The 24,650-nt window shown below is 43.0% G+C and overlaps 5 protein-coding genes, 1 long non-coding RNA gene and 1 other non-coding gene across 12 annotated transcripts; 4 read left to right on the top strand and 3 right to left on the bottom strand.

Annotated features, from left to right (window-relative positions):
- The first annotated feature begins 733 nt into the window (after nt 1-733).
- LOC147044560 (TRIO and F-actin-binding protein-like) lies at nt 734-12,081 on the top strand. Of its 2 annotated transcripts, XM_085933589.1 has the most exons (18): nt 734-985; nt 1,737-1,882; nt 2,072-2,220; nt 2,577-4,572; nt 4,659-4,773; nt 5,289-5,360; nt 8,018-8,074; nt 8,190-8,258; nt 8,361-8,450; nt 8,535-8,644; nt 8,744-9,158; nt 9,589-9,832; nt 10,034-10,145; nt 10,214-10,373; nt 10,448-10,549; nt 10,929-11,015; nt 11,279-11,469; nt 11,591-12,081. In XM_085933589.1, exons 1-17 carry the CDS (start codon nt 734-736, stop codon nt 11,438-11,440), a joined length of 4,338 nt encoding a protein of 1,445 aa, XP_085789715.1. In that variant the 3' UTR covers nt 11,441-11,469; nt 11,591-12,081. The 2 variants fall into 2 exon arrangements, with proteins under 2 accessions (XP_085789715.1, XP_085789714.1); XM_085933588.1 differs by lacking the exons at nt 734-985; nt 1,737-1,882; nt 2,072-2,220; ... (1 more) ...; nt 4,659-4,773; nt 5,289-5,360 and adding an exon at nt 6,370-6,759.
- A 308-nt stretch (nt 12,082-12,389) lies between these two features.
- On the top strand, nt 12,390-13,723 carry ndufa6 (NADH:ubiquinone oxidoreductase subunit A6). Its single transcript, XM_085933592.1, has 3 exons — nt 12,390-12,593; nt 12,850-12,965; nt 13,050-13,723. Exons 1-3 carry the CDS (start codon nt 12,455-12,457, stop codon nt 13,179-13,181), a joined length of 387 nt encoding a protein of 128 aa, XP_085789718.1. The 5' UTR covers nt 12,390-12,454; the 3' UTR covers nt 13,182-13,723.
- On the bottom strand, nt 13,501-14,403 carry smdt1a (single-pass membrane protein with aspartate-rich tail 1a). The gene is made up of 3 exons (XM_085933593.1): nt 14,207-14,403; nt 13,873-14,049; nt 13,501-13,646 (listed from the first exon to the last, which is right to left on the bottom strand). The coding sequence occupies exons 1-2, from the start codon at nt 14,339-14,341 to the stop codon at nt 13,912-13,914; spliced, it is 273 nt and encodes a 90-aa protein (XP_085789719.1). The 5' UTR covers nt 14,342-14,403; the 3' UTR covers nt 13,501-13,646; nt 13,873-13,911.
- On the top strand, nt 13,928-18,918 carry LOC147044563 (uncharacterized). The gene is made up of 5 exons (XR_015068466.1): nt 13,928-14,421; nt 15,894-16,086; nt 16,842-16,994; nt 17,282-17,662; nt 17,736-18,918. It is a non-coding gene; the product is annotated as an uncharacterized LOC147044563 (long non-coding RNA).
- Nucleotides 14,571-21,409, bottom strand: fam234b (family with sequence similarity 234 member B). 4 transcript variants are annotated; one of them, XM_085933586.1, is made up of 14 exons: nt 21,379-21,409; nt 19,526-19,647; nt 18,051-18,560; nt 17,845-17,958; nt 17,609-17,776; nt 17,353-17,468; nt 16,838-16,988; nt 16,609-16,753; nt 16,281-16,475; nt 16,138-16,216; nt 15,900-16,067; nt 15,596-15,716; nt 15,228-15,454; nt 14,571-15,109 (listed from the first exon to the last, which is right to left on the bottom strand). In XM_085933586.1, exons 2-13 carry the CDS (start codon nt 19,560-19,562, stop codon nt 15,228-15,230), a joined length of 2,031 nt encoding a protein of 676 aa, XP_085789712.1. In that variant the 5' UTR covers nt 19,563-19,647; nt 21,379-21,409; the 3' UTR covers nt 14,571-15,109. The 4 variants fall into 4 exon arrangements, with proteins under 4 accessions (XP_085789712.1, XP_085789711.1, XP_085789710.1 ...); XM_085933585.1 differs by lacking the exon at nt 21,379-21,409 and adding an exon at nt 19,987-20,142; XM_085933584.1 differs by lacking the exon at nt 21,379-21,409 and adding an exon at nt 19,987-20,142 and having other exon boundaries at nt 19,526-19,722.
- Nucleotides 19,564-24,645, top strand: poldip3 (polymerase (DNA-directed), delta interacting protein 3). Of its 2 annotated transcripts, none has more exons than XM_085933591.1 (10): nt 19,564-19,720; nt 21,403-21,503; nt 21,855-22,282; nt 22,388-22,432; nt 22,521-22,598; nt 22,686-22,904; nt 23,026-23,103; nt 23,227-23,356; nt 23,539-23,605; nt 23,727-24,645. In XM_085933591.1, exons 2-10 carry the CDS (start codon nt 21,407-21,409, stop codon nt 23,938-23,940), a joined length of 1,356 nt encoding a protein of 451 aa, XP_085789717.1. In that variant the 5' UTR covers nt 19,564-19,720; nt 21,403-21,406; the 3' UTR covers nt 23,941-24,645. The 2 variants fall into 2 exon arrangements, with proteins under 2 accessions (XP_085789717.1, XP_085789716.1); XM_085933590.1 differs by lacking the exon at nt 19,564-19,720 and adding an exon at nt 20,618-20,725.
- On the bottom strand, nt 20,006-20,159 carry LOC147044566 (U12 minor spliceosomal RNA). The gene has a single exon (XR_015068575.1). It is a non-coding gene; the product is annotated as a U12 minor spliceosomal RNA (small nuclear RNA).
- Nucleotides 24,646-24,650: the final 5 nt, after the last annotated feature.

The following is a 24,650-nucleotide window of genomic DNA, read 5'->3' on the forward strand; positions in this document are numbered from 1 at the left end:
TCACTTTGTTTTCTACAGCCGTGATATTTAATACAAGGGGCTTTTGCAGGCTGCGGGGTCCGACCCCTGAGCCTCTTAACCTCGCTACTGAAGAGCCGCCAGCGCTCTTCGTGGATGCTTCTGTTTCACTCATTGTCTCCTCAGCCAATAGGAAGGATGTGCAGCTGGGAACTATAGAGACCATGAGGATGAGCCATGTGCTTGCTGGGGGGTCAATGGGCACTTGTGGTCAGGCAACAAGACGCTACTCTTGTTAGGTAAGGCTCATTGTTTTCTTGGAAATGCTTTTGCAAATGTTCTTTGCTGTTTTTTCGATCTGGATTTTATATCGGCGATTTATTGGCCTTGCAGATACTTTGGTAGCAGTGCTGCTTTGAGAGCAGTCATGCCTGGATTATGTTTCACTTTTACTCTCGGTGGTTGGTTATCACCAATCGGTTAAATGCACCGCTACTAGACAATTAACCTGTTTTTGCCATTTTGACATTTTTGTCCAGTGGTATGCTGTGTGATTTTTTTTTTTCTATCGTAAAATACACTGACTATAGAAAGTCTACACACCCCTGTTTAAATGTCAGTGGTTTGTGCTATTGAAAAAACAAGAGCAAGATGAATCATTGAATCATAATCTGCACAATTCAAACAACAGAAATACTGTTTGTAATATCACGTTTTTGCAAATTCCCTCTCTGTTCCCAACACAGGATGCCATGACATTTCACATTCCCAAATCATGCCTCTCTCCGATGACGAGCCCATGTGCCCCAAGTTTCAACCCAACATCTTCGACCCCTCCCGCTGCCACGACTGCTTGCGTCAAAGGCGCCTTCATCACGACGGAGCGGACATCACCGAAGCGGCCCCTCCGGAACAGAAATCCACTCTCGATGCCGTCACCGGAGCCAAACCTCTAACGAGACGGGGCAATGGAATGCTCTTAACGCCAATCTCTTCTCAGGCAGAGGAAAAAGACACCAGCAGCAAGGTGAGAAAGATGAGATAGGACAGGAAGAAGGTGCAGTGTGTTGCTCGGTACGGCCTAATGCAGAATCTGCAATGACTGATGGGATTAGTTGGACCTGAGGATGAGAGAATCCCAGTTGGGGTCAAAATAGAAGGTTAAAAGTCATCCTGAATACTGAGACAAACTACTCGCACAAGAAAAAAAATCAACAATGTGATATTGGAAAATAATTTTCTTTTATATATTGCATAATGTCTCACTTAACTCACTAGCCACTTCATTAGGTGCATCTGCACCAAAATAATAATAGAATATAAATAATATATATATAAATATAATAATATAGATATCCATCCATTTTTCAATAATACAGCTAAAAATAATATATAATATTTTGGGTACCTTATTATATTATACGCTGCTATTCTCCAAGACATTTAATATGTACAGCAGTATATTGTTTGTATGTGGAATAGAATGTGAGGATCATGTCTGCCATTCTACAAACAGGTATCTTAAGTCACAATAAAATTAAAACGGGAGTTTGCGGTAAGAAGAAAATGTAAATAATGAATGATCAAGGCCTTAAGCTGTGTCAAGTTACAGAGGTGTAACCCTAATCGAACAACAGACTGCACATGTGAGTGTGTCAGAGGTGAGGGAGTGTTAAAAGAGACAAGAACCTGTCAGACGGATTTCAGGATGATTTGATCTTAAATTTAGTTGAAGAAAAAGTCAAGTTGTGATTAGTCCATGTCGATCATCCCATCAGGAGGATTCGGACCGTTTGTCGCCGGTGAGCAGCTATTGTGATGTCACTCGAGGTTGTCCGGGTCATGTCGAGAGCTCTTTGCGTATTCTGAGCCCGGACTGTGAGCTGAATATTTGGGACGGAGATGACGACAACAGCACCGACAGGTAAGGATTCCAATTGGATTACCGATTGCTGATATTTCCAAGTTCACCATGTCACTTTTTTTTTTTTTTTTTTTTTTATATTCTCAGTGGAAGTTCAAGTTGTCTCATCACTTCCCATCAATGTGTTTTCTTTACTCATCTTTCTTTTTAATGTCCACCCCCATCCATCCTATTACATCTTCCAAGCAGCCATCTTGACCCAAGTGACTACCAGGACCTCAGTGGCTCCGGCAGTGCCGAGGATGAATACCCATCACTGAAAATGACTCGACTTGAGCCGCCACCTCATGGAAGGACTTCTCGAGCCTGGATGGATGAAGCTCACATCAGGCGTTCGGGTCAGTGATGTGCTCTCAGGGTCACCAGGGTCAAATAGCAAGGCCTGCTAGCTTGAAGCACTGACAACCCAAATCCTCAAATACAAAATTCATGGCCTGGCCACTGCCTCTCTTCCATATTGGGTTGATAACAGCCAGAGTTTTTTTTTTTGGGAGAATATCCATGTGTTAACCTTCCGTAAACCTGACTTACTGCCTCCGACTGTATCCTGTTACAGCCAAAGGTGTTCTTTACCTGGCAATACTTGTGATGCCACTACCTGAGGTGTCCCTGGGCAATCAGCAGTAACATAATATATGTCACCACTCCTTGATTCTACTTTTGTCACATTGTTTTAACTTCACCTTCCCACCAGGGTTTAAAGAAGACCGAGAGAAGCGAGAAAGCGGCTACTTCTCTCTGGGGAGGGCGGCGGGTGCCCGTGCCCCCCGTGATAACAGCCCTCCAACGCCGTTTCGTCATTTTGAGAGAGGCCATCCGGTCTTTAACAGTAAAGACGTTGAGCCCAAAGATGTCATCCCCTTCAGGAACCCCAATCTTGGTCTTGCCTCTGAAAGGCAGGTACCCCCGATGTTGGATGAAGAGCTTCCTGTGGAATTCCCTCCACCTGACCCCTACGACATTGCCGTTGAGGTTGAAGCGCAGGTCGGCGCTCGTTCGCCGAGTCCGACTCCGTTTAAAATTGCGGAGTCTCTGGCTTCTGTGGAACGAAAAGGTTTCAGCGGTTCTTACGGTAGAGGAAACGCTTCTTATAATTCTTCCTACCAACAATCTGGGCGCTTTGAATATTCGAGGCCAAGCTCAGCTCTGCACTCTCGCTCTTCTTCCCCGGCACGTGGAAACGCTCGATTGAGGGTTAGTGACTTTCCTTCCGCTATCAGAGGGCCTACCGTTGATGATGGAGGGTGGTCTCAAGGTCGAGATCCACGATTAAGAGGCTCCTTGGAAGGATCACAAGGACGACGTGGTGGGTCTGGAACTTTGCCGAGAAACTTTAAAACTCTTGCTGGTTCGGTCAAATCCCAATCCAGTACAGTTTCTGATTTTCGGAGTGCCTTACGGAAAACAGAAGTAAGTGGTCGAGGTCTTGAGAGCAGGAGCTCATCTTCTGGCAAAATGTCACTCCACAAAACTGAAAATACCGTCAGTTCATTACACAGACTCAACCATCATACAAACGCTCCATCTCGTAGACCTTCGGAGAGTCGCCATGAAAGCCGCGGGTCTTCACCGGCAAGAAGAATTTATAGTTCAATGGACCAATCTGGACTTTGTAAATCAGAATTAATGACATCACTGGACGGAAGAAGTCATCATGGACGCTGCGGGTCTCCGATAAAAGAAGGTTACGACATTGAAAGTCAGGCTCTTCTGCGAAATGGACTTCATGGCCAAGATCTTGAAAACTCAAACAACTCCCCGACCAGATATGACACAATGAGTCAACCCAGATTTAACAAGACAGGATTCACTACAGGCAATAGTAGCCAAATCCTTGATAGACATTCTGAAAAAAGATCCTATCAAACAACTGGTCAGTATCCACTTCGAAAAACAGCTAGCAGTACTTCAATTAATGGTCGCAAAAGTCGAAATTCTTCTCCTTCAAGGAGAACTCATGAAAGCCGAACCCAGTCTGGATTGCGCAAGTCTGACGTTAAAGGTTACGGCAGTCATAGCTCTTTATCGTCGAAGCAAATCTACGGTACCCCTCATCAAACCTCATTTCGTAACAATAAACTTAGCAGCTCTCCAAAGAGAAATAATAACAATAGTCGGAACTCTTCCCCGTCTAGAAATACCACCGATGACCCTCCAGGCTTTTCTGTCCTCAGAAATGCCACCGCTGGAGAAGGCGGACGTTCACTTCAGAGACAAAACAATTACAGTGATTCCAAATCTGCCACCAATCGCTCTCCACGATCATGGCGGGGATCGACACACTCCCTCCGCGGCTCCTCGCTATCTCGCGCCGCTTCTCCCACCATGCAGAATGCAAAAGTCAACAGAAACGCTTCTGTCACCTTGCAAACTCCGAGAAGTCCAGATGCTCCTAGGTCTAGGACAGGAAGACACAGTCTTGAAAATCACTACGCCTCCCCTCATGACAGAAGACCTCATCATGCTCGGAGGAGTCCTTCCCCTGTACCTCGGGTGACAATGCGAAGTCATACCTTATCGCAGAGCTCCATAGATTCCTCTGAGTCTGTGGCATCTGCTGGAAAAAACAAAGAGGAATATGCCACCACGGCTGATCTACCCAAGGTCAAAATGATCCATCCGAGAGATGACCATGACCACGTAGAGCAACCTCAGCGCTCGAGAAGACAGGAACTCTTCAAACCAGCCAGGTTAGATCTAACTGAACTCAATCATAGCAATTCACCAAGAGCTGTTCTTTGAATGTTCTAATGGATTCTCTATTGTACTATTTCAGCCACTCCCTGAGCAAGCATCCCTCCAGAGAGTGGGACAAAGAAGAAACTAACAGAGATGGGTATTATGGTGGTAGTGGGTATTTATCTCGAGCTCACTCCTCCTTCTCGTTGCAGGTAGGTTCACAGGTACGTCCTCCATCGCTTGTCCAAAATAAACCAGTTTTGGGAAGCATTTGTACTTTGTGCAAATGCAGAAATCCAGAGCACAGTCATGCTTTTGTTACCGTGATGATTGGTGAATCACAAACTAATACAGCTAACTGTGTTAATGCAAAACCACGCTAGCCTGGCACCGCAGCGTTGTTTACGATATGGCTTCAACTCGATCGTGCTTTCGTGTAGTGCGGATTCTGGCCGTCACGTGAAAATGGCAGAACTGGGAGTGCCTCCATGGGCGGAAAAAACTCGCTGCAGGTAGTAGTTATGATGTAAATTAGCTCCGCTGTAGCGTGACTGGAAGAAAGAGCCCGTAGCATTGGAAAAGGTCAAATAAAGTTCATCTGTAAAAGTTGTAGTGCTTTTTGAATTCATTCTGAAATTCAACCAAATAGTTTGTGAATAGTGTATTGTATTTAGATAAATATTAATAATATGGTGCTTTTCCTCACTATGACTTACTACTTTTTTAGAGGTCTTGTAGTCCTACACCAGATGAGGGCAGTTCTTGGAAAGATTCTTATCACAGATCAGCACCAATGCAGGTATGTGGCAGATAGTATAAACAACCGTCATCCCCTTTTTTATGTTGCTTATCAGATCCTATTTATTTTTGTGTTTACTGTATATGCCTTGCTTCTGTAGCATCTTGATGTTGCCGGCCGCGCAGTTGTTTTGGAGACTCTCGTAATGCCTAAGGGCATTTCTTCAAATTGAGCTTTGTCACTTGTGGTGTGCTGGCTGGGGCATGTGTTGAAATTCCTGGGCTGCATTAAGTGAAACCAACAGCGACAAAGCTGGGTGACCCGGATTTAGGTGGTGTGGAACTTAGATATGTATACTTAGATCCTGCCTTGGTGCTAATTGTGCGTCTAAGTTGCGACCATATTGGATGTGCAATAATGGAGGGCTTGGTGAAGATGGATCATTTATTTGCTGCTTGAAGATGTACAACCAACCGGCATTGTATACTCAAAATCAGATCTCATGGGCTCCAGTTTTTTTTTTTCTTCTTCTCCTAATGCTAAAAGAGGGCTTGACCAATATGTAAGGGGGTCAGAGAATTTTTTTCAAAAATGTATTTTAAAATATCAAATAAAATGCTGGCGGGGCCTATATGGAACATTGATCATTTAGTATGGCACATTTGATGAGTCCTCATGTCACACTTTTGTCACAGCATACTGGTTTCAAATTGCTGTCCTAAAATATTAAAATGATGACATTCATTTAGTTTCATTCAAACCTTGACCAGACCCAGGAGTTGGTGTGGGTCAGCCGTTGTCCTTGACCAATTAGGTTGAAAGTGTGACAGAATAAGGAGCACTGAGAGAAATTTCACCCAGGGCAAGGAAGATTAAAAATTATGTTAGCCAGAGATGCATTTATTCTGTGCTATCTGTAGACTGTCACTCCATGGCTGGGTTAGCTGATATTTACAGATATGCCACATCAAAGATGGCCGACGTGAGGACGTATTACAGCAACGGGTTAAGCAGGGATGAGGGGTTTATGTCTAGGCGCTTGCAGTGACTCTCCGGTGCTGCGCGCCGCGAGCGGGAGCGACAGAGTTGCGTTTTCTCCTTCAAAGAGTCGAGCGGAGCCGCCCAGGAAGTGAACATCAAGTCCAAAATACTAGTGGGGTCGCTGCAGTCCAACTGCACGCCGCATATTTTCTCCTTTTTCGTCGCATTTTCTTTAAAAGTAACTGTGTGTTCACCGGAGTTCGAGTCTAGCTTGTGATTGTCTCAAGCTTCGTTTGTGGGACCGTGAATGGAGCGTTGGTCTTTTAAAAGAAAGTTGTGTTACTTTATTCACTCGTTCATTAAGTCGAATGGAGAGTTGTGATAGAAGAGAAGTATAAGTTGTTGTTTTTTTCTTCATGAGTTAACGGTACTCTGTTGTTTTTCAACCCCGTCCTAACCGGATCCTGTTATCATGACGGTAAGTTGGTCTTTTTTTTTTTTCTTTCTTCAAAGCGACGGCTTTCCTTTCTTCCTTCCTCAAAGATCGACACTTTTGCAAGTGAAGCCGTTCAAATGGCAAATACCTCGTTTTGAAATGCTGTTTTGCGTTTGTCTTTCCCGTACACGTTATTACATGCCATCTTTAATGAGCCATAATGAGCAACGTGTTTGTCACAGTTCAAGGGTGTGTTTTAAGTTGGTAGCTTTATGCTATTTACACTTTCAAACTGTTCAAACACGATAACGATTTTCTGTATTTCTAACGCCAGTCTAGCGTCTTAAAAACGTGCCGATTGCTTTATTTATGCTGTTATGTGATTGTTTACAATAAAATATGTCAATTGCTCCGTGCTTTCGTGTACGCTAGCAACTGCATTGGCGCGTTGACAACACTAAAGTCATTAATGATACATTGTACAATATGCAAAGTAAAGTAGAAACCACCATGCACAACCAATCACCGATTGTTTTGTCTTAACTGTAATAAAGCACTTAAAGCAAAAACAAACCAAAAAACGCAGTAAATTTGTACATCCATGGGCGTTGATCTGGGGGTTAGAGGCGGGGGCACTACCCCCCCTAATCGCCTCACATTGGTTGTTTAAAATATTGTTTGGATAAAATACTTGTAAACATTAAACATCAGCTCGGATAAGATCCTGTTAAACCTCAACAATCTGATACAATCCTAAATATAATACCGATACATTGGAATCTCAAAGGTCAAACACAATCTGGTCTGGGGTGCTGATGGAATGTCTGTTTTTGTTTGACTTTCGGCTTAGTTCCTATTTGCTTTAAACTTTTCCTTTCCCTAAACTTTTTGTCTAATCTAAAGCAAAGACTCACCAAAACCTCACTATTAACTTCTGCAAGTGTTTTTCTGTAGTTTAAAAAAAGAAGAAGCAGAAACAGGATGACTATTGGAAATAGGTTAGGGGTTAGTTTGAAAACAATCTGTCACTGGGTCACGACAAGAGTGACTGACACTCTTGCACTCTTAAAACGCCTCTCCAATGTTGATAGTGAGTTCCTTGTCTGGAGAACTACGCTGTTACTTTTCGCCCTTGTGACTAATGTTGCAACTTTATTGTGCAGCACTAGAACTTGACCATTTTACATCGAGTGAATATAAAAGGTCTACAGGTCACATTCATGGTGAAAATTATATCATCAAGCACAAATGCAACAATTGTGTACTGCCTGACATTGATTTGTGATTTTCTGCCCCACAGCCCGACCTCCTAAACTTCAAGAAGGGATGGATGTCGAAACTGGATGATTGTGGAGAGGTAAAAAATAAAATAAAAATCAGCACAGATGATGTCTTTATTTCTTCTCGGAACGCTCATCCCTGTGTGTCTTTTCTATGACAATAATTATTCAAATGTATATTTCTATATTCAGTGGAAGAAGCACTGGTTTGTTTTGACTGATGCTGGACTGAAGTACTACAGAGATTCCAGTGCAGAAGAGGTACGTTAAGTAGTGTTGAAGCCAAAATAATTAAAAAAATTGATGATAATAAAAACCGCATTGAAAGCTTAACTGAAAAGGGATCTTTGGTTTTCCTGACAGAAAGATGACTTAGATGGTGAAATTGATCTGAAATCTTGCGTCAAGGTGTCTGAGTTTGATGTGGAGAAGAACTATGGCTTTCAGATACAGGTGATTGTTTTTTGTTTTTTTTTTTGTGTTCATGCTAACAAAATGCGGCGACATCTGAGAGCATTTACATCTGTCATTCCACAGACACGAGAGGCTATGTTCACGCTTTCTGCCATGACAGCGGGAATCAGGAGGAACTGGATTGAGGTTTTAAAGAAATGCATCAGGCCCAGCACCTCACCAGACATCACACAGTAATTTCTGCATTGTTATTAATAGAAAGTCTTTTTTTTTGTTTTTTTTTTGGTTCCTTGAATATGAGACTTTTTTTTGTTTCAAATATTCTCCACCAGGTTGCCTGATAGCAATAGTGACAAAGAAAACTCCCACTCACGCCTACAGCTGCCTTCCCGGCGACCGTCATCACGGCACGCCGACGTTTCCTCTGAGGTTCCTCCCTCCCAGCGCAGGTTCGACTACGTCGAGCTGTCCCCTGTTCCTGCGTCGTCCAGCCACGCGCAGGCCAATCAGAGAGCCATCGGGGAGGGCCAGCAATGGCAGGAGGACAAGACACGAGACGCCACGAGCAGCCAGTGGGAGGCTGTGCTCTCTCGGAAGAGCGCCAGCGGAGGTGTCAATCAAAAGCTACGCACGGAGGACGAGATCGAGAAAAAATGGGCCGAGTTTGAACGGATGCCTTTGAAGGAGAAACCGACAGTGGGGTCACGACCTTCCAGCCAGTCAGCCAACGAGGCGCTGCAGAGGGAGGTAGTGTGTGGACAGGTTTTTCTTTTTAATTTGCAAACAAAATAAACGTGCAAATTAATCTTCATCTATTTCGATGAAGTATTTCCCACTTTCATCCTTTTAATACTTCAAATAGCCTTGCATTTGCTTCCGCAGTTTTCCCCCATAAGTTGAAAATTTCGAGATGGAATTACAAACGATGGGGCGGAAAAAAATAATAAGTGGACTTGGGAATGCTGCAACTGCATCTTTTGCTTGCTGTGCGATCGTGTGGTCTTTTTGGCGTGTTTTTTATTCGCACTGCACACACAGACCGTGCTGCTCTTTTCGTCAATAACAACCTAACAAACATGCTAGAGGTAGAAAAAAATGAGGTTGTTGCTTTTGAATCACAGAGCAGCGTATCGTTCGAACTGAGTGACGCTTTACCTCCGTCTTCGTCTCTCTCCAGGTGGCGTCACTGAGGCTTCAGCTTGAACAACTACAACACGGGGGAGGAAGGGGAGGGGACGGAGGAGAAGGGGTGGCGGGCGGCTGCGGTCCCAACGGTCCGTGCGGCCGCAGTCTGACCGCCATGGACCACGCTCATCGGCAAGCGATGGCCGAGCTGCAGAAGCAGCACGACCGCCAGATGGCGGCGTTAGAAACGGAGAAAAACAGGATGCTGCTGGAGGAGATTCAAGATATGTCACGAGGTCGGCTTAAATACATTTTAGGAGGCTATAATTTGAAAAAGGGATGACTCGCACTGAAACCTTGAAAGTGGTGGATTGCGTAATGGTTCTTTGCGACTCCTATTTCCGCAACCAAACCATCCATTTTTCTCATTCGTGAAATGTTTCATCGAATACAACTTAATTGCTTCAGGGAAGATCATGTTTGTTTGTTTATTCCAGTAATGGAGGCAATCAAGAAGAGACACAAAGAGGAGCTGGAGAGAGAGGTGGAGAAGGTCAATCGACTGAGCAGCGGATTGCTCGATCCGCCGACCTTGCACAGCCAACAACAGTAAGATGGATTTGGTCAGCATCGCCTCTCTCCAAATGGATGTGATGCTCATGATGACGCGTCTGCAGGGAAGAGAGTCAGGCCTTGCAGAGAGAACTCGGCGGACTATCGGAGCGCTACTCTCAGAAGTGTCTGGAGCTGAACCGAGCTCAACAGAACAATGCTGAAAGGGAGCGGGAACTCAGTCGAAAGGAGAGAGACCTTGAGCAACTCAGGAAGGAGAACCAAGTAAGTAACACAAAAACATCGATACACACAGATGTTTTTTTTTTTTTTTCTTCTGCCAATTCATTTCTTTCCAGAACTTAAAGGACCGTTTGGCAGAGGAGCTCACCCGCGTACGATGTAACAACTCCGATTTGGGTCCAAAGGACAACAAAAAAGACACATCTTGTGAACTAGAGGTAAGATCCGCTATTTTAACCTCAACACTGATAGAAAATAAAGATGTGCCCTCATATGCAAAGGAAGTATTTGTGTCTTTGCATCGCGAGTTGTGGCAATGAGGTGACGACACTACCTCGCTCTTTTGTAAGCGGATTGTTGTAAACCGCAAGAAAGCTGCTGAAAGTTCAACTTAGAAACCTTCCTCATGCCCCCCCCCCCCCTCCCTCCTCATTCACTGCAATAACATATTCTTCATAATCCCCTTTTAGATACCTCAAGAAGCCTGTATTGGCTGCATAAACTAACATTTAATTTGTCATTTGTGTTCATCATGTTACATGTGTGTCATGACTTTTGGAGCAGGAAATGGAAACCACCGTGTTGCTCCTTTTCCAGGTACTTCTCAGGGTAAAAGAAAAGGAGATTGAGTACTTACATAAGGAGATCAGCTGTCTAAGGAATGAACTGCAGTTCCTTAACACGGTACCGTACTGCGTGTGTGTGCGTGTTATGACATACTTGAACTTAACAAGACTTCCAAATAGTTACTTGACACCAAGATGCCACAAGAGGGCAGCATCCCCCCCACAAATTTCTCAACTAAGTTTGGCAAAGTTCTATGATACCAAGATGTCACCAAACTTAAACTTAAAAAGAATATCAAATGGAAAAGTTTTGCAGAAATGACAGCGCTAATTTGCAAAAGAAAATCCACCAATCGTTGAGTGTCCATCATTCACCACCAGGAGAAACGTCTGGCCAGCGAGCGATACGCCGAGGTCAACGAGGAGCTGAGTGGAATAAAAGGTCGCAGTGAGCGGGAGATCCAGAGTCTCAAGGAGCATTTGAGGCTGGCCATGGCTGCACTGCAGGAGGGCCAAAGGCTGGGTAACAGCATGGACCACTGAGAGTTTGCTGACAATCCCTGTTGTGAAAGGTTTGAATTCTTCTTAGATGCTAGCAAACGATACCTGTTGTGTTTTTTTTGTAGCCGTTGGATCATTGACCAATTGAAACTATGAAAATAGCCCATAGAGTTCCTGTTTGCTATTTTGCAGGTGTGTCTCCTTGGATGTGACTGAATTAACACATGAGAGAATCTGGTCAAAGTTTGAGAGCGGACTGTGATCGTGCCTTTTTGTTTCAAGCATTCCGCCAATCAGCAGCGCAGATGAGCTGTAAACTGGCTTCATTACACTGGACCACGTGTGACCAACTGCACTTTGCCATTTTTCCCTAAAGCTTCTGCCTCTAGTGAGTGGAGTGTGCCTTTTGTGTTCAAACTGGAATAGTTGCGGTATAGTTTCAGGTATTTTAGGTGATTCGATGTCAGCTTTTACTATGGATGAGCCAATAGATCCTGATGTGTCTGTTAGTGACTTGAGGCCGTTGACACAGAGCTACTGTCATCTCACTTTTTTTTTTTTTATGCTGTACAGCTTTTTAAAAATATGCTTTGAAATGAAAGCTTTTTTTTTTTGTATGTTATGAACAGGAAACGTGCTTGGTTATGTGACATCTTAAACTTTATTATATTTTATTCATTGCACTTTTTTTGTCCTGCTACTTCTTACTCATTTTTCAACCAGTTCAGGCCAACTTCAACATGTTCTAAAAATTCATGCCTTCCGGGCGTCCATTTTTTTTTCCTTCAAAAATTCAATATTCCTAATGTTGGAAGGTTTTTCGAAATCCCCAATTCATTCCATTGACACATTTAATTTACACATTTACATTGCAAATTAATATTGATCTTATTCAAGTGTGAATGTAAAATTTCACGGTTCCTTACATTCCAGTGGCACTTTCAGCATATCACTATTGTTAATGTGTAAATTGGCGCCTGTCCGCTAGACGGCGACACTCTTTCTTACTACACCACCGTCGAGTAAGTAACACCGGAAATCCCAACGGCAGCAGTCATGGCGTCCACTGCTGCGACCCGAACTGCGGCTGGTGCATCCAAAGTTGTTAAGCCCATTTTTAGCAGAGATTTGGACGAAGCGAAACGCAGAGTCCGGGAGCTTTACCGAGCCTGGTACCGAGAAGTCCCTAACACAGGTATGTCGTTTCTGGAATAAATATTTTAAAGGATTTAGGTGTCAAGGTCGTGTCTGTCATCTTAGCATTTCGCCGCTAAAGCAGCAAGTAAACAAATGTCGTTGAAGGCATATATAATTAGTGGACAGTATTGAAACATTTTAAAGTTAGACTTGGGCCATATTGGCACTGCATTCAATGATCATATTAACATTTAATATGTGCAAAGTGCGGATGAAGATGCTGCTGTGTCATAATTTTGCATTTGTTTCAACAGTGGCGACGTTTCAGCTGGATATCAACACGCAACAGGGCCGACACAAAGTGAGGGAGATGTTCGACAAAAACAAGCATGTCACTGACCCCCGTCTGATTGACATGTTGGTCATTAAGGTAACACTTAAAAGTTTATTTCCATTCCATGTTGGATAGGCCACACATTAGTTGTTTCCTTTCTGCATTTAATGTCACTTGCAGGGAAAAATGGAACTTCAGGAGACTATCCACGTATGGAAACAGAAGACACATGTAATGCGTTATTTCCACGAGTCTGAGGAACCACGCGCCACTGATTTCCTGTCTAAATTTTACCGCGGTAACAAACCCTGAACTCCTCCTCCACCTTAGACCCCCCTTGTTGTGCTTGTCTACTGCGACAGGGGATCCCTTTACTGTAAATACAAATGTAACATTCACACGTTCGTGTATGTGTCTGTTAATAATGATCAAGCTTTTCCGAGATTGCTATCAAAGGGGCCATTAAAGAGAAATATCCAAATTTGAGCTTCTTATCCCAAAAGCTAAGAGTGGTCACCCATTTGTCTTGTAATATTGTTTTAGCCATGTGCACTTCATAATAGACATTTTTATGAGAATGTAAATACTGAAGAGTCACTTGTACTGTTACTGTTATTTAAAACAAACAGAGCACATTATCAAAAATCTTTACTACTGCATGCAAAGACAAAAACCACAGGACATTTTCAGGCTCAATGACAGTTTAAAAAAAAAATCCTGACGAGGGGGATGGAATTCTCAGGTAACTGCTCCCCAGTAGATGTGTCAAAATGAAATCTGAGAGAAAAAGGAAAAAACATATTACAGTGAATTGTTATATGGAAAACAAGTGTTTATATCCAATCAATTTACTGGAGCACTTTATCCAAGGACATTAGTCTGAATATTATTCAGTATGTGTTATATTTTATATGTATTATTCCGTAGTCAACGTGCGCTTAAGGGTTGGGTAACATTGTTTTGGTTGTTCTATTTACGGGTTGTAATTGAACGCAGCATTTACCTGGCTCCAATGATGTTCTTGATTGGCTCGTCGACACGCTCAGTCGTCGTCATCATCGTCTTCGGGGACGAAGATGTCGTGTTCCTCCAGAAGCTCAGCGAAGTTCTTGCTGATTCGTGTCCCCACATACAAGAAGGGAACCACTACCGCCGCAATCCGCCAAAGTCCAAAGGGGGTCTGCTTCCCCGGTGTCCCACACCCCGCCATAGAAATAAATCGGGTATTTAACGTTAGTCGACATGGAAGAGGAAAAATATTTCACCATTCAATGGTGAAACATCCAGTGCCAGAAGTGACTCGTCCGAGTGAGACTTCACGCGGTATAAACACTCACCTTCTTCGGCTTGGGTAGAATGGCTCCAGAAGAGGAGCACACGGCCGTTCGATACGCTGTCACAGATTTTGCCGGCGAGGCGAAGACATTTCTGACAGCCGAGACCCGGCCAAGTCGACAAAGAGCCGACGCCATGATAAGCAGCGTTTGGATGCGACACGGCAGCAATGCGGAACCACGTTGAGAAGATGGTGAGGGAACAGCGCCACCCTGTGGTAATTTATAGTTACAGCAATTTTACCAGATTTTTTTTCTTTTCTTTTTTTTTTTTTACTCTGGCCAAAGCTTTATATGTAACGTGTATTGAACGAATCCAATGTGCTTTTCCCAGAAAGTACTGGTGTTAAAAAAAACCTGTTGCACAAAGAATTTATTTTCTCATTTGTAATACAGGAAGTTGCAGTTTACAATAAGATCATGAGCAGCCAAGTGAGAAAAAAAACAATAGAAACAGTCTGACAATACATCAACTTAATAAATACTGTACAGCAATCATTTTTTACACATAGCAACGTGAAAATTACCCCACGATCATTTGAGGAGATTCTAAAGATTCATTGTGATCTGAGATCATGTAACACTGACCATTAACAAAGATTTATAAATGAAGTACTGCATTTACACTTCTTTTCATTAAAACAAAGTGCTGTGATCAAGTCAGCAATTAGGCATTCAACAAAACATTCGTAAAATTCCATTCAAATAAATACAAATATTTGAGGAAACTAATTATAAATAACATGACTTAAAAACAAGAAATACTTCACATTCAATTAACAGAAGAGAAATGAAGTTCCAATGAATTAGCCAAGATGTAAATAGCTTCAAATGAATCCCTTCTTAGTGCTGTTATCCAGTTGTACCCTTTCTTGTGTCCCAGCATGGTAGAAAAGCAGCATGTTACTAAAAACAATAATATTCATGAGTTGTGGTGCACATTGTATTATCATGAAATGATTTGTACGGTGTATATACTCATAAAACAGTGAATAACTTATGTTAATAAACAACTTGCCCTTACCTAATATTTGAAGAACAGGTGTCTGTAGAACTTGTCAAGCTCAAATGTGTCAAGTTTACCAGTGGCCCCAGTCTCCAAGCTCTCGCCCAATGTAACCACCCGTCCTTTGGCGATGGCCGCACGGAGTCGAATACTCTTCACTATCCGAGCGGCGGGCTCAGAGTCGGGCGCCGGCCGTGGGGAGACGGTGATGTAGGATGCATCCTTCTGGCGCTTTTCGTAACTCACTGGCAGAAAAGATGCAAGAGGGGGAAAAAAAAAATGACATAGGTAAATTAATCCTACCAAATCATTTTGCCGACTTCAACGCCACACCATTTTGCCTTAGTATGACAGCGAAGAGCGACTTGACTACTTTTGACTTCTACCTGCGGCAGCCACTGCAGTATCGGTGGTCGTCGCCAACTGCATCAGGATTGTGGGATAGGCGGGGTGCAACAGGAAGAGCTTTCTGATGACTGGTTCTGCTGCCGTAACACCCGGGGCCACCTGTGTGGAGAGTTATAAACATTAAATATCCCCTTTATGATCATTATATCAAAGATAAGAAACATTATTATTATTATGAGATTGTGCAGGTGGGCCTGATGTTTATAGTAGTTGAGTATTTAAATCGACTTTGGATTGTCACCATGTTATTTGTCTCAAAGCTTGTTCTCTTGGCAGACTCACAGTTGCCTTGGTGATATTCTTCGGTGCAGCGATTGGCTCGCTGGCCCAGAAGACAAAAGCTGATAGGCCAGTGGAAGTGGAGATCGCTGCCGTTTCCAAAACAAGACGGGGGCACACGAACTGTGCCGTCCAGAGAGGACGCCCATTTGCCCCGTCAATTACCTGCGCCTGTCATTCAAGAAATCTGGTAAACAAACATGCAGGATTAAGTCATACTTTTTTTTTTTTATTGCATTACCTTCATAATGCCGTTTGCCGAGTGCTGAAAGAAAAGATCGAGGATTCCGTCATCATTAAAGTGTCCAGGAGTTGGTTGGCTGTAACATAATATAAGGTGACGTCACAAGTTTGAGACTACAAATCAATTCTGTTCCAACCTACCTGTGTATGGGGGCGGAATTAAAGGTCCACTGTTTGCGGGCATCTCTCTGTCTGAGCACAGAGATCTTGCTGAAGCCATACACCAACACCCAGTCACTCTTACTGGAATTCAAGTTGGAGAGCGTGTCCAAGTTGTTGTGGTAGGTGCCAAAACCGGCCACCAGGGGCAGCAAGAACTCTACACGCTCAGATCCTCTACAAAAAAACAACAACAAAAAAACACACTCAAATGAATTTCTATTTCAATGTGTGTCTTCTGAGATTCTCCCCTGAATCTCTTATGAAGGCTTTTTGCTATGTCAAGCTACGTGTTGTTGCTAAGGTCAACCTGAAGATATGTATGAAGGAGGAGGAGGAATTTGTTTTCTTCAATCCTTCCCAGCCAGGATCCTTCTGTCTTAGTGTGGGAGTCAGCGGTAACTTGCTGGTTGCACGGATGTAAATATCCCGCAGTGAAATGGCCACGACATTACCTAGGAAAACAGATGCAGACGTTTTTGGTACATTTACAACTTCTGTCGAGTTCTATTCTTGTTGCATAATTATTTTTTATTCACCTAGGCCAAACAAGATGTAAGGTGCCCCTTGTTGAGTCTCATGCAGAAGAGGGCCAATCAGTTTCCCTTGTCCGGTGAGGTTGAAGGACACAGACTGTCCGAGCGTGGCTCCAGTCAGCCCAGAAATTAAAGTCAGGGAGAGATCCAGAGCCTGAAGGTGAAAACAGCAAAACGATTCATGCCTTTGTAAATAACTGGAGGAATTCACTGTGTATGCAACATCCATTTAGTTTACAGTCGTTTTATAATGATTACGTTATTCAAATTCATCTGGCTTCTGTATAAATAAATATTTGAAAGCTCAAAGATGTTTGAGGAGCGATCACTATGGTTAGAGCCACAATCATTGAATACACAGAGTATCTCATTTCTAGTCGACACTTTTGCTGTATTGTTTTATGTTTCTTCCAAATTTAAAATCATTTTGTATTTTGTACTCTGTAGATATCATTGATGGGAAAAAAAAATCCCAGCTCCAGTGTGTGGAAGGGAAGTCAAGTGGAAAATGGCTGCACCTCGTTGGCAGGCAGGGTGGCTATCAGTAGATCTGGAACCGAATCTCCTTGGACATCTGGGAGTAACACAGCTTGGGATTCAATGTTCCTCAGCAGCGTGGACCACAGGTTCTTCCCTGTGAAGTCAAAGGAATCTCTTACATTGGCCTTCATACATAACGGCTTTGAGATGCCGAGATTACAAGAAGTCCACAAAGAAGAACATGGAGTTCTCCTCCTTTGTATCTACGATAAATCTGTCTTCCAGATCTCTCACCTGTGGTTCCATTCACAGCCATGATGATAGACTTCCCAATGAGAAGACATACAGGTAACTGCTTCGTGTTGAGCTGCAGGCCACACTGAATGTACATGACTGGCTCCCACATGACTTTCCTCCACAGGAGCTGCCCATTAGCACCAGACAAGACCACGGCGCTGTAAACTGGTAGCACGACAGGACAAGTCATTTCAATTGAGGGCACCATAAGAGCCTTTCAGGGTTCAACCTACTTTTGTTCCCTTGTGCGGGATGCGTGTCATTGGTCCACTCGGTGACACTGAGCAGCACGTCATCCACGGAATCACCGTCGACATCCCATAATGCCAGCGCAGGTGGAGTTACACCTAAATGGAAGAAGAGATCATACATAAGTCGTCAAATCCTTTCTTTCCGGACGTTACCTTTACATATGTTACAGTAACTATTGTTCTGTTACCTCCAGCATCCCCAAGTGCTCTCTCCCATTGTGGCCTCTTTGCCAATGCTCCTTTCTGACAAGGAATCAGGAAAGCACAAAGAAGCACGAGAAGCATGGCGCAAACTAGAGGCACCAGAAAAAAGGAGGCCCGCACAGCATTCTTCCTCTTCAGCCTCTTTGCTTCCTCATCCGTCCCGTGAATCCTCAGTCCAGATCCCCCAAGCTCCTCCCTGTCCTCCCTCGACGGGCTCCAGTACTGCCCTGCTTTCACATCGTCTCTGCCCTGCTGGGACTTGCTGGGAAGTCGCTCTCTCCAGTCGTCCTCATCCTCCTGCGCCGAATCTCCGGTGGCCACAAGTCGCCCGGATCGACTTCCCCGAAGCTTTGTGGAGCCGCCGGCGCCGTGGAAGGAGTCTCGCCCCAGACCGTTGCGGGGATAGTTGAGGACGAGGTCATCATCTTCGCTCTCGTCCTCGCTGTCTGCTTGGGTGAGTGGGTCGTACTCTCCCAGCTCCGAGCCCTTTTTTCCTTCACACGCACACACACGCAAATGATACTGTCCAAACAAAACTCGGCAACTCGTGTCAAAGGTTAACACACTTGAAAAGGTCTTTGCACAATTAAAAATGTAACTTTGTCAAAAGGCTACAAAATATTCTGAAACGTTACAAATAGCAATGTGAAGTGTTAAACGTTACACACAAATAAAGTGCAGTGAATTCAATTACGGTTTTAATTTACTGTCAAAAATAAATATCAGCATTTTAACATGTAAATTTATTTAATATCTGTAATCGTAAATAAAAATGAACAAACGTGAATCACTTTTCAGCATACAAAGTTAATTATCAAAATAACAATTGCCTCAAATTGCTCCTAATAGCAAATTAACATGACGTACTATTTTATTTTAGCATGTCATCCTTTGCACATTGTTGCACAATACATTGTTTTTATTTTATTTCTTTGTTTATGTAGCGCTATAAATAAGAAGAAAAATCTGCAGGGGTAAATAGGTAGTCCGTAATAACGTCAATCATTAAAAAAAAAAAAAAATATATATATATATATATATATATATATATATATATATATATATATATATATATATATATATATATATATATATGAACCTTGACGGTAACTGAGTTCAATAGGACAATGGGGGTCTCAGGGGGGTTACTAGCTAGCAGACTGCTAGCAGGTAGCAGAAATGCTTACAAAGGAAAATTAGCGAGCACTTCCATAAATCTATACATGCGTACCCCCCAGAGAATGATGTATGAAATAAAAAAAAAACACACACACACAGATAAACATACGGATGCTCTTCTAGAGGCGACAGGAGAATGCAAATTAAGTGACACGTCAAAATAACCGATTTGCATGTCGTATGCGACCGAGTCCCCACTATTTTGGGGCAATGATGTAAATCGTATAGAACAATAAACGTCACTACTTTGACTGTTGATATCATGCTATTTGGATCTTACCGGGTAGTTTTAGAGCACGGGATAAGGCTGCTGCCATTTCTCTTGAAGCGGATCTGCAGCACAGCGGTGATGAGCTGCTGGAGCCTGGAGGAAGGGACCGCACCACCCCGCTGCGTTTGGATCTGTGCGTGCCGAGTTACATCATGGGAGTTGGAGTTCATCGTCGACGGGATTTTGGAAGACATTGGAAGTGAGGTCTGTTTATAATGGACGAATGTTGATGTTATTTTACACCACAACAGTCTCCTTAAATAACGGTCTAAGAGACTTCCAAATTCTATTAGTAAATAATTAAAATTAGGGGTAAGAAATGGACGTTACCGATTTCAGTAGAGGAATAAATAGTGTGTATTAGAAATCGTGTGTGGTAGGTTTTTGATTATATATATTATATATACCGTATTTTGTTTCTCACACGTTTACGAGTACAAGTAACTTGTTTGCATAGCTGATGGTTTTACTTTTAACTAGTTGGGGAGCAGGGAAGATCCATATCCTGCGAGGCATCTAGCGAAGTAGGCAAGTCACCTCAACGGGCGGACCTTTCCCCTTTCAAAAATTCATCTCGCAAATTGTACGAGGACACGGGCGTCACCCCGCGTCGTTATTTTCCTTACTCATCAGTTTAAGGCATAACCAGTAGACCGTTATGAGCTTGTGGTTATCCACAGTGACTACATATGCTCAGTCAGAGTTTTAAGAATGGCAACAGTATACCGCATTAAACTGTTCAGAAAATGTTTTTTTTAATATGTAATGTTAACTATAACAGTCGATATCATTGGTGTTTTTTTATCACTGCATCTTTACAGTTAGTTTTGTTATTAGTGTCGCCAGTTTATGAGAAATTCACGCTTGTGACATGCGCAAAGGCTCATGGGGAACAGGACTGACCCATGATTCAAGAACAATCGATCATGATTTTTTTTTGTATCTGAAACTTTGCTTTGTCAACTAGTTTTTACTAGTTGTATCTATTAAAAATGGGTGTTGGTTTTCTTTTGGCCTTTATTCGATGCACGTTTTACTACAACATTATACTACAGTTAATTTAACATAAAACCTTTATGAACCAACAAAGTTTCCGTAACGTTGTCGACCGCGCATGCGCAGTTGATTGCATATTGGCAAAATGGCGGACGTGTCTTTGGATGAAGTGATACGACAACGCGGAATAAACGTTAAGGTGCCGGTTAAACGGTAAAAGACTGCTAAATTATTTTATGTCTGGTTGATGGTTGGTAGTTTTTGATAGTTTTCTGGCACTAAAACCGTTATTCGGGAACCGAGGCTTATTCAGGAACTTGCTGGCTAATGTTGAACTAGAGATAGCTTGCTCATGCTCTCACAGCGATCGCTTGTCGAGTGCATTAGCATTAGCTTGATGTTAGGCCATTCGCATTGAAATCATTTAGTTTGGAATGCAATTCGTTTACATATCGTCCAATTCACAATAAATGTTTGTAATGGTGTCCATTTAAATGCGTTAAGTACATACATTGTTTTGATGGGGTGTATAGTAACGTTTTGTCGTGCGCCTGTTTTTTTTGCAGACTGGCTAATCTTAGCAGCTACGTACTTTTCTAGATAGTAGCATGTGGTCTAGCCATGACAATTCAGATTTACTAAGCCGATACAACGTGTTACTTATGATAATATACCAATGGTTTTGTTACATTAAGTAATTATCACTAAATACGGAGCCACTGTAGCAGTAACGCCACTGACCGACTATCAAAGGTTGACCACCGAGCCTAATTTTACTAGTTAACTACCCTTGTTCTGTGTAATTTGAGTCATAATCCAAAGGCACTTTGCAGCATTGTTATTTTGATATTGCTAAAGTCACTAACCTATTGTATCATCATCTGTCCCAGAACTATGTTTGGACGGGGTGCAGGAGGGGTTGGCCGGACTTTTGATGCCCGTCAAAGAATTGGCGTGACTGATGCTCGGCAGCGACTAGGAGGAGGACCGGGTAAGAGTGCTACAGTATTCATTCATTCATTCATTCATTCATTCATTCATTCATTCATTCATTCATTCATTCATTCATTTTCCAAACTCCTCACCCTCACTTAAAAGTAAGTGTATATAATTTCGTGTTCTTTTCTGTTCATTATAATTGTGGAGTTAGCATGGTGATCCATTAATGAGAATTCATTATCCAGGACTAGTGTCACAAAAGATTTAATCAAAATCAAACCTCAGGTACTATTACCAGTTTTCCCCCCCTTGATGACTTGGTACAGTCCTGACTATATCTTTGTGTAAATCCTCTTCAGCATTCGATATATTGACATCACATGTTTTGTCCATATTTTGTCAGGATTTCCATTGAAAGATGCCAGAGAAAAGCTGGTTCAGAAAGATGCTCGCTTTAAAATCCGTGGCAGGGGTGGAGCGACAGCAGGAGTGCAGGATGCCCGTCAGATGATCAACTCGCGCAAACAGCAGCAGAATGTGTTCACTGTGCCTGTACAGGCCATCCAAAAGACAGCAGCCACACACCAACTGCAGAGCCACACACTCGTGCCGCAGATGAAGATCCAAGCCAACAACCACTTTGCAGGTGTCAACACAAGGCTGTTTGGCCCCAACACGCACGGACTGAGCGGGAGGGATGGCGCCATGGGCCATCTTAACAAGGGAATGACAGACGCTCGTGATAGGTTGAGCCTTAAGAGGAGCATGAGTAGTGGGCCGCAAACCCTGGCATCTGCTCTACTGCCTCTAAAAATAACTAAGACCATCCAGGTGAGCAGAAAGGCTTTCTGTATTGCACTACATCTGCTGTATTGTGGAATTTCTTTGTTTTTTAAACCGGTAAACTAAAACCCATCGTCCAACCTCATTTTACAGCAGCGCCCAGTTGGAGTTCTTGGTGGAATGCGTCTTCACTCACAGGTATTACAAAAATTACATTTTCAGTTTACCAATGGTCTCATTTTTATTGCGTTAGTGTCAAAAAATAACTTTCATTTGTGTCCTGCAGCCAGTCTCAAATGATCACGATGGCCCTCCAAATAAACAAATCAAAATTACTACTTCCAACAATTTGCTACAGTCACGGGTAAGAGTATATCATGCGTCAATACAGACGTATTTCCTTTTTACATCTCGCACATATTTCAACTTTTTCATTGCGATCATTTAACAGGATGGCCCAGTTGGCTCCCCATTTTCCATGTCAGCCCCAATAACCAAGGTGGTGAAAAACGATGCATACTCAGCCCCTCGCCCTCCCGTCCCCGTTGCCCCCACCCGGCCCACCGCTAGTACAACAACCCCTCGGCCTCCCGCTGCAGCATTGAAGCCTGTTTCGAGGACTCTCCAGCACAGCTCGGCTCAACACAGCTCAGCGCCTCCAGCCCCTCAGGTAAACACTTGTAACTAGTTTATCGACAATATGTCGGGTTACAGAATTGTTTTTACAGGACAGCAAGCCTTCTTGCTATAGTTGTGACCGGTTTAATGACATCTTGTCATTTTTTTTTCAGCCTATTTTCAGCCCTTTGGAAGGAACCAAAATAACAGTGAATAACTTGCATCCCCGAGTCACTGAGGAAGACATAGTGGTAAGTAAATCCAAGGCTACATTTACACGCATGGTTCAAAAGACACTTTCCACCCTTCGTATTGAAATCATAGCTACCGACCCCTAAAAAAACCCCCAAAAAAACACATCGATTTGTTCACAGGAGCTGTTCTGCGTGTGCGGTGCCTTGAAGCGAGCACGCCTGGTGAAGGTGGGCGTCGCTGAAGTCGTGTTTGTCCGCAAAGAGGATGCCGTCAGCGCATATAGAAAGTACAACAACCGCTGCCTGGACGGTGAGTGCTCAGAACAAACAAGGCCTTCAAATGGATCTTTGGGCCAAAGTGTGAAGATTTTCTGAATGAATTAAACGTGAAGATATTTAGGGACTGTGTGGTTTACATTTGCTGTGTTCAGGAAAACAGGCATTTACATTTATACTTTTTTTTTTTTTTTTTTGTCTTCCTTGTTTACACAGGTCAGCCCATGAAGTGTAACATTCACATTCAGGGAAATGTCATCACTTCTGATCAGCCCATTCTCTTGTAAGCAAGCTTTATGAAATTCTTTAACAGTGGTAAAGGTTACTTTGACGAACTAGAATTTTACTATTGCTGGGTAAGTTAGGAAAAATGACGTGAAATTATTCGCCCGTTTTTTTTCCAGGCGACTGAGCGACACCCCGGGCGCTGGCAGTGGGGCCAAGAAAGATGGCCTCCCTCCCGCCTTGTCTCGTTCCGCAAGCCAGAGAACTTCCCAGCCAACTCCTGAGGTGGACCCGCAGACAATCCTGAAAGCTCTCTTTAAGTCCACCGCGCAGTCCTCCTCAACCACCGAGCCCCCCAGCTCACAGGCCACCGCCTTCCGCATCAAAATCTAGGTTGTCGCCCAAACCTGTTTCTGAACATATTGATGCATTCTCAGTGGGGTTCATCTGGACAGCAAGACACACACACCACATGTAGGAAAGCAATTTGACACATTCAACACTCAGTTGTATTCAGCATCTTGTATTTTATATGTCCCTGTTCTGCCAAGATGGAACAGTTGGACAACTGAATTTTCCCCAAAGCCAACTAATTTGGTGTGTGTGTGTGTAATATTACAAATTAGCACCAATTTGCTTACTTCACCCATACCCATTCACGATGTCCAAAACAGTATTGCTTTTGAGCTGTGCCTGTGTGCTCAGTTCATTCAGTTTGTTCAGTTCACAAGAGAAAATAGACAATAATCCAAACTCATATTGTTACGCGGGACGCATAGGTTGCCTTCCTTGCTGTATGTATACCTGATAAAAGGAAGTCTTTTACACGGTTAAATAAAAAAAAAATAACCAGCGTGGTGGTCCAATTCCAGTTTACTTTCTACGTAAACTAGTTTCACCCAGTCAGTTTTTTTTGTTGTTGTTCTTGATTGTGTGACATTCATCATTTTGATGATTGGCTTTATTTTTTTGTTCCCTCCCATGGTACACATATTTTGTACTGTAAATCACTTTGAACTTTTGATTTGCCAGTTAGAAAAATATTAGAGAACTCATAAACTGTCCTATAATGTCATTAAAGAGGTAGCTTTGTAAAAAGGTTG

This window comes from Syngnathus leptorhynchus, chromosome 16, assembly GCF_054491065.1.
Source record: "Syngnathus leptorhynchus isolate UIUO chromosome 16, UIUO_Slep, whole genome shotgun sequence".
Classification (NCBI taxonomy): domain Eukaryota; kingdom Metazoa; phylum Chordata; class Actinopteri; order Syngnathiformes; family Syngnathidae; genus Syngnathus; species Syngnathus leptorhynchus.

What these genes read in the sequence shown, in the direction of transcription:
- LOC147044560 (XM_085933589.1), top strand. Translation starts at nt 734, where the DNA reads ATGCCTCTCTCCGATGACGAGCCCATGTGCCCCAAGTTTCAACCCAAC. An exon ending in GAACTCTTCAAACCAGCCAG is followed by an intron (nt 4,573 to 4,658) that starts GTTAGATCTAAC and finishes GTACTATTTCAG; the next exon opens with CCACTCCCTGAGCAAGCATC. An exon ending in ACAGATCAGCACCAATGCAG is followed by an intron (nt 5,361 to 8,017) that starts GTATGTGGCAGA and finishes TCTGCCCCACAG; the next exon opens with CCCGACCTCCTAAACTTCAA.
- ndufa6 (XM_085933592.1), top strand. Translation starts at nt 12,455, where the DNA reads ATGGCGTCCACTGCTGCGACCCGAACTGCGGCTGGTGCATCCAAAGTT. An exon ending in CCGAGAAGTCCCTAACACAG is followed by an intron (nt 12,594 to 12,849) that starts GTATGTCGTTTC and finishes TTGTTTCAACAG; the next exon opens with TGGCGACGTTTCAGCTGGAT. An exon ending in TTGACATGTTGGTCATTAAG is followed by an intron (nt 12,966 to 13,049) that starts GTAACACTTAAA and finishes TGTCACTTGCAG; the next exon opens with GGAAAAATGGAACTTCAGGA.
- smdt1a (XM_085933593.1), bottom strand. Translation starts at nt 14,341, where the DNA reads ATGGCGTCGGCTCTTTGTCGACTTGGCCGGGTCTCGGCTGTCAGAAAT. An exon ending in TTCTACCCAAGCCGAAGAAG is followed by an intron (nt 14,050 to 14,206) that starts GTGAGTGTTTAT and finishes CCGGGGAAGCAG; the next exon opens with ACCCCCTTTGGACTTTGGCG.
- fam234b (XM_085933586.1), bottom strand. Translation starts at nt 19,562, where the DNA reads ATGGCAGCAGCCTTATCCCGTGCTCTAAAACTACCCG. An exon ending in GGCTGTGAATGGAACCACAG is followed by an intron (nt 17,469 to 17,608) that starts GTGAGAGATCTG and finishes TTGACTTCACAG; the next exon opens with GGAAGAACCTGTGGTCCACG. An exon ending in CCACCCTGCCTGCCAACGAG is followed by an intron (nt 16,989 to 17,352) that starts GTGCAGCCATTT and finishes TTTCACCTTCAG; the next exon opens with GCTCTGGATCTCTCCCTGAC.
- poldip3 (XM_085933590.1), top strand. Translation starts at nt 20,658, where the DNA reads ATGGCGGACGTGTCTTTGGATGAAGTGATACGACAACGCGGAATAAAC. An exon ending in GAATGCGTCTTCACTCACAG is followed by an intron (nt 22,433 to 22,520) that starts GTATTACAAAAA and finishes TGTGTCCTGCAG; the next exon opens with CCAGTCTCAAATGATCACGA. An exon ending in TCACTGAGGAAGACATAGTG is followed by an intron (nt 23,104 to 23,226) that starts GTAAGTAAATCC and finishes ATTTGTTCACAG; the next exon opens with GAGCTGTTCTGCGTGTGCGG.